Source organism: Terrapene carolina, unplaced genomic scaffold (assembly GCF_002925995.2).
Source record: "Terrapene carolina triunguis isolate 2854851 unplaced genomic scaffold, T_m_triunguis-2.0 Scaffold35450, whole genome shotgun sequence".
Classification (NCBI taxonomy): domain Eukaryota; kingdom Metazoa; phylum Chordata; order Testudines; family Emydidae; genus Terrapene; species Terrapene triunguis.
The window spans coordinates 665-12,032 of record NW_020699801.1 but is presented as its reverse complement, the minus strand read 5'-3'; the positions used below and the strand labels follow the sequence as shown (position 1 = coordinate 12,032).

General features: G+C 41.8%; 1 protein-coding gene across 1 annotated transcript; it reads right to left on the bottom strand.

Moving 5' to 3' along the window:
• Positions 1-5,809: 5,809 nt before the first annotated feature.
• LOC112122594 (zinc finger protein 253-like) lies at positions 5,810-8,556 on the bottom strand. Its single transcript, XM_026646586.1, has 2 exons — positions 8,522-8,556; positions 5,810-7,425 (listed from the first exon to the last, which is right to left on the bottom strand). Exon 2 carries the CDS (start codon positions 7,313-7,315, stop codon positions 6,158-6,160), a length of 1,158 nt encoding a protein of 385 aa, XP_026502371.1. The 5' UTR covers positions 7,316-7,425; positions 8,522-8,556; the 3' UTR covers positions 5,810-6,157.
• Between the last annotated feature and the right edge of the window lie 2,812 nt (positions 8,557-11,368).

The window sequence follows — 11,368 nt, the reverse complement described above, 5'->3', positions numbered from 1 at the left end:
TGTACGCGGGGGTGCCGGGGGCGGGGCTCCCTGGGCGGGGAGGGGCTGTGTGTACACAGCGGGTGGAGGTGCCGGGGGCGGGGCTGTGTGTACGCAGGGGGGGAGGTGCCGGGGGCGGGGGCTCCCTGGGCGGAGCTAAGGGCTGTGTGCACACAGCGGGTGGAGGGGGCGGGGCGGGCGGGGCTGTGTGTACACGGGGGGGGGGAGGTGCCAGGGGGCTCGGGAGAAGGCGGTGGCCTGAAGTGGGATGTTAAGTGGTGCTGGGCTTTTTGACCTCCGATTTTTTGTTTAACCTTCCCCGTGCCCTCACCTCTGTCAGCCTCTGCTCTTTCCACATCGCTGTCTGCGTGACTGCAGCAGCAGCAGCTGCCTCAACACGAGCTTCCTGCCCTTTAGTGCTTCACGGACACCCCCCGCCTGGGAAAACGTTCTTTGTTTTAGATCCTTGAGCAGCGTTCTGCTTAGTTTTACACTAAACGGCACCTTGACTCCAAACTTTCTTTTCCTGCTCTACCACCAATCACAAGCAGCTGTCCTAGGTAGCAGCCACGCACTCTCCCCCCTAAAAATGTACGGGCAAGGATAGTATTTGCCCACGAACGTTACTTCAAATTTGCATAGTCTCCCCCTCCTTAAGCCCCGGGAAGCAGAGGAAAGGTCACTGGCCCCTGCATCCCTATTTAAGATGGGGACTTCAACACATATTTAAGTCCCAGTGAAGCTAATGGGACTCTCACCCATGCTTAAAGTCAAGCATATGCTAAGCTGCTTTCTTGAATCAAGGCCTCAATGAACTGATTAAACTCTATTCTAGTGCCTTTCTTAATGTATATTCATAAGGTGGGTATAAATAAACGATAATTGCAAGGATGACTATAACCATCTACTAGTACATTTCACTAGAAAGGTCACCATACTACAGAGCTAGAATTTTAACTATTTTGTCCAAATGGAAATTAATATTGGGAAGTTGTTACATGTTTTCCTCAAGAATCATGTATGTCCTTCCATCAGCATGATAAATGAACACAGATGTTGATTTCTCTTTTCACAGCAGAAACAAGTGACCTTTCCACCATTGGTTTGGATGACTATCAGTAGGGAAACCTCACTCAAACTCACAGTAATCCCTTTGTCCATATGTAATAGCACTTCAACCAAAGATGTGGCATTTCTGGATGAAAATAAAACCTTCAAAGAGACCAGTTTTCATGACTGCATTTAGTCTCCCCCTTTCAACGTTTAGGGCCATTAACTGTTGCAGGGTAATATTTTCTGGTGACCCTAAACATTTGTATTTTCATTCTGTAAAAATCCAAACAGGATGCTGAAAACTACCCATGGCAACCAAAGCCATTCAAAGGTAGGAGACATTATTTTGTGCAACCCTTCTTCAAATCTAAGGGAGCCCAGTAGACAAATACAAATGCCTCACACTACAGAAATATATACATACACTGTTTGTATATAAAAAATAGTCTTTCATTAAAAAAAAACACCATCCCTGCATACTGCAGCTAGATCCATACTTCAACCTTAAGGGAAAGAACACGTATTGTGAAGGAGGGTAGCTCCATGAGCTGGAGCAAGAGGACAGTAGAAAATATTTTCATCACAGGCACTGTCTCCATCCATAACTATTCATGGCAATTAGAATAACAAACCCACTAGTGATGAGCTGAAATAAACTCTAAAACAATGCATTTTTAGAGTATGAATGTATAATATAAGCTTATAAGGAATTTTACTGCTAAAGTTTTCACCTTAAAATCACATTTTTCAACTAGGTGGGCAACAGACTAGACAAGGGAGGGCATGGGAAGAAGACAGGAAAACTGGGGGCATTTTTACTTCATCACCTTGATCTATTCCACCACTCACTGCAAAGAGTTCCTACAAACCATGGGGGAAATAGCAGGCAACGCCTTGGAAGCCACCTGCCTTATCACCCTGCTCCCACAATCCCTCCCCATAATAGCAGCTGGATGAGCAAGCATCTCAGAGAGGTGATTAAGAAAAAGCAGAAAGCCTACAAGGAGTGGAAGATGGGAGGGATTAGCAAGGAAAGCTACCTTATTGAGGTCAGAACATGTAGGGATAAAGTGAGAAAGGCCAAAAGCCATGTAGAGTTGGACCTTGCAAAGGGAATTAAAACCAATAGTAAAAAGTTCTATAGCCATATAAATAAGAAGAAAACAAAGAAAGAAGAAGTGGGACCGCTAAACACTGAGGATGGAGTGGAGGTTAAGGATAATCTAGGCATGGCCCAATATCTAAACAAATACTTTGCCTCAGTCTTTAATGAGGCTAATGAGGAGCTTAGGGATAATGGTAGGATGACAAATGGGAATGAGGATATGGAGGTAGATATTACCACATCCGAGGTAGATGCCAAACTCGAACAGCTTAATGGGACTAAATCGGGGGGCCCAGATAATCTTCATCCAAGTATATTAAAGGAACTGGCACATGAAATTGCAAGTCCATTAGCAAGAATTTTTATTGAATCAGTGAACTCAGGGGTTGTACCGTACAACTGGAGAATTGGTAACATAGTTCCTATTTTTAAGAAAGGGGAAAAAAGTGATCCAAGTAACTATAGGCCTGTTAGTTTGACATCTGTAGTATGCAAGGTCTTGGAAAAATTTTTGAAGGAGAAAGTAGTTAAGGACATTGAGGTCAATGGTAATACAACAGGGTTTTACAAAAGGTAGATCGTGCCAAACCAACCCGATCTCCTTCTTTGAGAAGGTAACAGATTTTTTAGACAAAGGAAATGCAGTGGATCTAATTTACCTCGATTTCAGTAAGGCATTTGATACGGTTCCACATGGGGAATTATTAGCTAAATTGGAAAAGATGGGGATCAATATGAAAATTGAAAGGTGGTTAAGGAATTGGTTAAAGGGGAGACTACAACGGGTCATACTGAAAGGTGAACTGTCAGGCTGGAAGGAGGTTACTAGTGGAGTTCCTCAGGGATCGGTTTTGGGACCAATCTTATTTAATCTTTTCATTACTGACCTTGGCACAAAAAGTGGGAATATGCTAATAAAGTTTGCGGATGACACAAAGCTGGGAGGTATTGCTAATACAGAGAAAGACCGGGATATCATACAGGAAGATCTGAATGACCTCATAAACTGGAGTAATAGTAATAGGATGAAATTTAATAGTGAAAAATGCAAGGTCATGCATTTAGGGATTAATAACAAGAATTTTGGTTATAAATTGGGGACACATCAGTTGGCAGTAACAGAGGAGGAGAGGGACCTCGGAGCATTGGTTGATCACAGGATGACCATGAGCCGCCAATGTGATGTGGCCGTTAAAAAAGCAAATGCGGTCTTGGGATGCATCAGGCGAGGTATTTCCAGTAGAGATAAGGAGGTGTTAGTACCGTTATACAAGGCACTGGTGAGACCTCATCTGGAATATTGTGTGCAGTTCTGGTCTCCCATGTTTAAGAAGGATGAATTCAAACTGGAACAGGTACAGAGAAGGGCTACTAGGATGATCCGAGGAATGGAAAACCTGTCTTATGAAAGGAGACTCAAAGAGCTTGGCTTGTTTAGCCTAACCAAAAGAAGGCTGAGGGGAGATATGATTGCTCTTTATAAATATATCAGAGGGATAAATATCAGGGAAGGAGAGGAATTATTTAGACTTAGTATCAATGTGGACACAAGAACAAATGAATATAAACTGGACATTAGGAAGTTTAGACTTGAAATTAGACAAAGGTTTCTAACCATTAGAGGAGTGAAGTTCTGGAACAGCCTTCCAAGGGGAGTAGTGGGGGCAAAAGACATATCTGGCTTCAAGACTAAGCTTGATAAGTTTATAGAGGGGATGGTATGATGGGATAGCCTAATTTTGGCAATTAATTGATCTTTGATTATTAGCAGGTAAATATGCCCAATGGTCTGTGATGGGATGTTAGATGGGGTGGGATCTGAGTTACTACAGAGAATTCTTTCCTGGGTGCTGGCTGGTGAGTCTTGCCCACATGCTCAGGGTTTAACTGATCACCATATTTGGGGTTGGGAAGGAATTTTCCTCCAGGGCAGATTGGCAGAGGCCCTTGAGGTTATTTGCCTTCCTCTGCAGCGTGGGGTATGGGTCACTTGCTGGAGGATTCTCTGCACCTTGAGGTCTTTAAACCACGATTTGAGGACTTCAATAACTCAGGCATAGGTTAGGGGTTTGTTACAGGAGTGGGTGGGTGGGTGAGATTCTGTGGCCTGCGTTGTGCAGGAGGTCAGACTAGATGATCATAATGGTCTCTTCTGACCTTAAAGTCTATGAGTCTATAATATAGCCAGCTACAAGAGCAGTTGGCATATCCAATGTTTCAAGCAGAGGAAGCACAGGTGTGGCTTAAAGGGACATCAATTACATGCTCTCATTAACATCCCTACCTATTTTTAAGATATATAATAGGCCCTACATAATGGTACCAACTGCTTAGCTGAGTGATTAATGGGACACTATCAACTTGAAATAATGATTACAGTTAACAATTTTGTACTTACTGTAGTTACAAGTAACTCCCAAGATTAATATGACTTAAAAATGATTGTTCACACTTGTTTAGTTTACACAAAGTGTTGTCAAATGCCCAAAGTATAGAGTCAGGTTCACTGTTTTTGTGAACAACATTCTCAGGGCTTTGAAAAAAAATGGGTGGTTAGCAGAAGCAGAGCTGAAATGAAAAAAGAGAACAGTCAGCAAACAAGTGTAGTAAAAGGATAGAGGAGGAGAGGTGTTCCTCTTAGGCCAACCCAAAAGACCCTTCTGGGAGAACCCCCCTTCTCCCCCCCCAAAAAACATAGCAAACCAGAAACCACATTTAAAACATGTCAAAAATTTAAAAGGCATGCTTTTTTAAGGGTTCAGTAGCTGAAATTTTGGTGAGGAGGGCTAATTAGTCAGTTTAGAAAAGAAAATTAAGTTGGCACCATCCCTTTAAAAATGCCCTAGAATTTCTAATAAAGACAGATACTGCTTAGCATCTAATGAAGTATCTTCTAGAGTGAGAAACCTTAAATCTAAATATTAACAGTGTAAAAACCAGGAGTATTCTCCTTATTTTTATTAGCATTTTCTGATTTTAAATGTTCTGACATTTCTTACTGTAATGCAGTGGCTAGGAAGGGGAAAGGCTCTCCACCTAGCCACAAGTGGCACAGATCCATACAGGCAACCTACAATACTCATATGCACTATCACAGTGGGCCATACAAGCCTCTCTCCATTCATCAATATACATATATAGGACATGGGTTATGTAAGCACATCAAGGATCAATAATTCCATAGGCAAGTGTGTGCACAAAGGATGCAACTGTTAATTAATTATCTAGTTTATTAAAGTCCTGGATTTTTACAACCAACATGATCCCTCTCTTCAAAATAAAGATACTTCATTAGAAAACATGACAGAATGAACAGAGAGAAGGTATGGATGGGCCAGCTCTGATTAAATGGACTGTGCAGTCTTAGCATAGGCAAAAAATGACATCTCCAAATCAAGTGCTGGAGAGCAGTCACAATCAGTTCAGAGTCTGTGACTGCAGAAGGGCTCCATTTAACCCATCAGTCCTAGAGAAAAGCTCAACTCGATGCACCCGCAGAAAAGTCCAGCTAGTTATGACAATGCCCAGTACTTTCCAGGAACTCCACTTCCATATACACTGCTACCTCGATATAACGCGACCCGATATAACACGAATTCGGATATAGCAGTACTCCAGGGGGGCGGGGCTGCGCACTCCGGTGAATGAAAGCAAGTTCAATATAATGCGGTTTCACCTATAACGCGGTAAGATTTTTTGGCTCCCGAGGACAGCGTTATATCGAGGTAGAGATGGATATCCTTTGACTTCGCTGACCTCATTATTTAATGGAAATTGAGCTCTCCCCTCTTGTAACTCCAGGGAACAGGTGCAGGGCCGGTTAACACAGACTACTTGTGGAGATCATGGAGTTCCTCATGAGGCAATGTTTTCTTATTAGAGTTATGCTGGCCATCGTTGGAGAAGGGGGCTGTGGACTGACCTGTGTGTGTAGGTTGGGGTAGTTTCTCTAGCAGTCTTGAGCAGGTCTCATTCAGGTAACAGGAAACAATGGTGACCACAACCATGGAGCCCTAAATACTACGATTTGTCCACTTTATGCGTGCGCTCATGCTTCCTTAGAGTGGCAGATACTGTGAAGCGACGACCACAGTAAGCACAAGAATATGGTTTTTCTCCAGTATGGATCCGCTGATGGCACTGTAGTGTCACCAGCTGTGTAAAAGTCCTTCCACATTCCTCACAATAGAAAGGGCGCTCTCCAGAGTGAATCTGCTGGTGCCTTTTCAACTTGAGCCGCTCAACAAAGGACTTCCCACATTCTTGACATTTATGTGGTTTATCCTGTCGGTGGATCACCTTGTGTCTGGACAGCAGATTAGGTTTACGGAAACCTTTGCCACACACTGGACAGATGTAAGGTTTAGACTCTTCTCCCGCGGGCTTTTTATTTTCTGAACACTGCTGGTCAGAGTCCCCATGGCCATGCTTGTTTTGGTGTAATGTTGACCCCCGGTTGCTAACCATACCATTTCCCAAAACTCCCTTGGAACGCTCAATCTTGTGCACATTGCGTAGGTGCCTCCAAACATCAGCTGTACGGATGAACCCCTTGTCACACTCCGGACACTTGTGTGGCCTGTCACTAGAATGAATGAGCTTGTGCATTCGCAAGTTCGCAGCATGGAAGAACTCTTTGCCGCAGATGGGGCATTGGTATGAATTCTCTGTCAGGTGGATCTGGTTGTGTTCTTGTAATTCACCCAGATCGTGGAAAGAGGCACCACACTTCTTGCACCTATAAGACAAAGCTTCTCCAGTGATGGGCTCCAGGTCCTCCTCATCAAAAGCATCAACAAGAATGATCTTTTCATCATCCTCACTTAATCCTCCCTGAAGTTCCTCAGAGGAGTAGAACTCCAGATCCTCATTTTCACACTGCAGGTCAAAATTGGTGTTGGAGGTGACAAAGACCCCAGCTGTAGTCTCGCCTCGCTTCTGGTAGTAGGTTTCATAGGTTTCCTCATCTTCACACTGCAATTCTACAGGGAGTTCTTGCCTACCTGAAGGTCCAGCAGGGCTACAACCAGGACTGCATGGTTGAGAGTAGTCTAAGTCTACCTCCAGCTGGAGGCTAGATTTGCGACCCACCCGCTCAGAGGAATGACTGGAATCATCTGAATGCTCCTCACCTGTGTCACAAGTGTCATTATCGGACTCCCAGACCACCTCCATCATATGGTGTCATACACAGGGCTTATATATGGCTTATTGTGGATGTAAGTATACCATGGTCATAGTCCTTCATGATTGGCTCATCTAGTTCTCAACTCCAATCACAACCTTCCCTAGAAAAAACAGGAGATGATTTCATTAGCCAATTTGCCAACATTCACATTAAGTAAAGCTAACAACCACAAGAGATCTTTTTCTGGTGAACAGAATAATACTGAGACTTTGTGAATTAATTTCACTGTAGGGGACACTGGGTAGTTTATGATGATCATCAAATGGAACATTTCTATATCTCCATAAAGTTAAATCCTCTCTTTTAATTGTATCTTTTTAGCAAATTTGAATAATTAAGGTAACAACCTCTGGCTTCTCTAGCCTTAAAAAAAAAAATTAAGAATTCATATAATTTTTGTTTTAGAACTTGATAACATGGATCCATTCACTTCAAATATTTGGTGATTTGGTTTTGAGTTTTCCCTTGCTTTGTAATATGATTTAGAAACTATTCCCACAGTTCTTTGAACTCTTCTATATCTATTTTACTCTTCTCCACAATATACGTTATCAAAAGATGCAGCTTGATAGATCTCAGATCTATTCCTCCTGGCAAACTTTGTTCCTGACAATTTTTACCCCACAAATAAACTAAATGAAATCCACCTGACCTTTTCATAATAAATGCTCCATAGTAACAAGCAGCCTGCCAGGATACATAACAGAAGCTGCAAGAACATTTTTATTTTTGTTGTTGTTGTTCTTGGGCAACTCCAAAACATGTCTATACTCTATTTTCTTTCAGCTTTTCTAGAACACATTATCATCTCTCACTCCTAGCCAGTGCAAGTCATATTAGGTTCTAGTATAATTTATTAAATATTTTAAATTGAATTCATTCAATATTCAAATCCCTACCAGCCATTTTGATTCTTTTACATTATTTGGCCTATTTCTTTTCCAGCCGTCTAAAGTTTCCACATCAGACAGCACTAGCCAATCCTGAGCAAACAATAAACATCTTTCTTCCTTTAAGCATGGGCTGGATTGAGATATTCAAATTCATTCAAGTGAAGGTCTTAGACTTAACTCCCAGGATGCCTCCTTCACACACTTGGCTTTGTCAGAAGTTTCATATTAAGTGATCTCTTTGCATTGCTAGAGATATTTAATTTTGTATGAGTGAACACCAGACACTTTCTTTCGGACACTGACCACATAATCATGCAGCAAGCACCAGCAACATCAGGCAGACCAAATAGCCAACCATGTAGCAGTAAGCAGCCATGTGTGGGGTGAGGGCTGAAAGAAACTGCAGAAGCTCATACTGTTCACTCTCAAATCACCAGGAACAAGAAAGCATTGTGATTTCTTTAGCCACCTCCAGCCTGTCATCATAACCTGCGTTATTGTGAAGCTCTCCAGGATCTTCCACACTCTTAGGTAACCTCCAACTGGCGCCACAGAGAGAAAACATTTTGGAAAAATAAGTAGGGAGAAGAAAGGATTCTGAACTATAACCAGAGTCAGGTACAATTACAGTAGATGGCCAAACTGCAAATAGCAAGAAAGATTTTTCACAGAAAGCTAGCAGAGTGAGAAGGGGACAGTTATAAGGAACAAATCCAGTTTTTAAGGTTGAGGAGTTTCTACAATTCTGATGTTTTTGATCAAAAATTTGGGGTTATTTTATCAATATTTTTCTTTCAATACAATATTCTTTTATGCTGCAGTGTCAGACCACTTTGATCACCCTTTCCACGACAGCAGTAAAAGGTACTAACACTGGCACCATTTGTCAAGAATCAAGTAGTGTGACACAGAATTTAGATCCTGCTATCTTTTTAATGGTGACGGGCTGATAACAGCATCTTGAGAAATAATCCCTACTGCACTGGTTAATTGGTATTTTATTTCCTGAGGGCTAAAACAAGTCCTAAATCTCAGAGAGTGAGCCAAGATTAATTTATCTTGGTAACTGGATTATTCACAGTTGCCAATCTATAAAAGAAAGTTTGCAACTAAACCTATGTGCATCATAAACACAGCTGAGAAACCTTTAGCACTGGCCCAAATGGAATAGTTTAAAACTCTCTGAAGAAACTCCCTTTACAAATAATTTTCACTGGCAGTTGGTACGGCCTGTCTGAACCGGTCAAAATCAATCTCCCTGATCCATATAAACTTCTTGTAAGGAATGCACTCACTTTATGCCACATCGAAGTGTGGTTTTGAAGGACATTTTCCAGACCTCCCCCAGCACATTCCAGCACCTATCCCACTCCTTCTGCAGTTTCTTTTATTTTCCTGATATTTCCCCCCCCACCCCATTAACACTTTTAGTCACCCAGATTTAAGACTGAGCTCCACTCAAATTGCCAGTCTAGCCCAGCAAGTGCATCTGCACTATTATCCCAGCTGCCCTTTGCCTGTGAAACTAGCTCTTTCCACATTCTTCTTTTCCTTCACTCTCTTCTCCTTTTCTCCTCCCTTTATTCCCCAACTCTCTCTCCAGTTCCTCTTGATCAGCTTTGTTCAGGTTCCATTCAAAATCATTAAGGTTTCTCTGGCTGCAAGTGATTGTGATCTTACATATAAATATCAAGTCCAGGCCAGTCTCATTAATTTCACTTGGTGTTTTTCATATCTCAAGATAACTTAGTAATGTATTTAAGTTGAATGCCTTAACTTATACAAGTCTTAAGGAAGGCTGGTTTTATTCACTAAACAAACTGACCTTTGTTACTATCTTTCTAATGAAATATTAAATCTCTTCAACTCTTCATCAGTCATGGCCTGGGAAACAAGGGGGTAACTTAAGTGGGGCCAGAATTTCACCCAAGGTCTTTATCCAGAACGATCACAAAATAATAAACCAAAAACACATGCAATCTTTCTCAGTATACAGAATATATATTTATTCCAGCAGAGAAAAAAAATGAAGAAAAAAGTTATGCCCTAATAATTCTACCTATACAGTACTGCAACAAATCCCTCTAACTACAATACAAGAGCAATATGAGCTCAGATTTGCACTCCAGATGCACATGGCCATATTCATCGAAATATATGAGCCCCCCAATACAGAAAGACTGATGCGTAGACTATCAAGAACTACAACACCTAATGTTTTTCCCAATTTCCACCTCCTAAAGTGAAAGACATTTTGAATTGGATAGTTGCCTTTTTATTCCCTAGCATCTGGATTCAGCAGCGTCATGTACTTTTACACTGAATAATTCTTTCGGTGCCTACACACAAACCAGGAGTTTAGATTAGCTCTAGTGAAAATTCAGGTAGAGGGGGGCAGTCTTGGTTGACACTGTACTTTCCAACAGATAACTACAAAATCAACAGCCTCCCAACTCACTGACCTTTCCCATAATACCCATCATCTACTCGTTCTCTTGCATATAGTATGTGATTTGCCCCTGGGTTGCCCTATCACCTTCCTTTTCTGTTCTATCTTTGTCCCCCTATTTCAGGTGATTCCCCAGCTCCACCCTTACACATCATTATTTGTATGCATTTGGTGTTAAATTGATCCTTCACTTGAATCCCACAGTGTGCCTACTAACCTCCAGCCATCACCCACCTATCAATCCACAAATACAAAATGGGATATGACTGCCTAGGAAGAATTACTGGGCGGGGGGCAGATCTGGCGGCTATAGTGGATCACAAATTAAATACGAGTTAACAAAGAAATACTGTTGCAAAAAAGGCAAAAATCATTCTGGGATGTATTAGCAAGAGTGTTGTAAGCAAGACACGAAAAATAATTCTTCTGCTCTGCTCAGCACTGATAAGGCCTCAACGGGAGCATTGTGTCCAGTTCTGAGCACCACACTTCGGGAAAGATGTGGACAAACTGGAGAAAGTCCAGAAGACAGCAACAAAAATGATTAAAGGACTAGAAAACATGACCTCCAAGAAAAGATTTTAAAAACTGGGTTTGTTTAATCTGGAGAAGAGAAGAGTGAGAGGGGAACATAACAGCCTTAAAGTACATAAAAGGTTGTTATAAAAAGGAGGAGGATAAATTGTTCTCCTTATCCACTC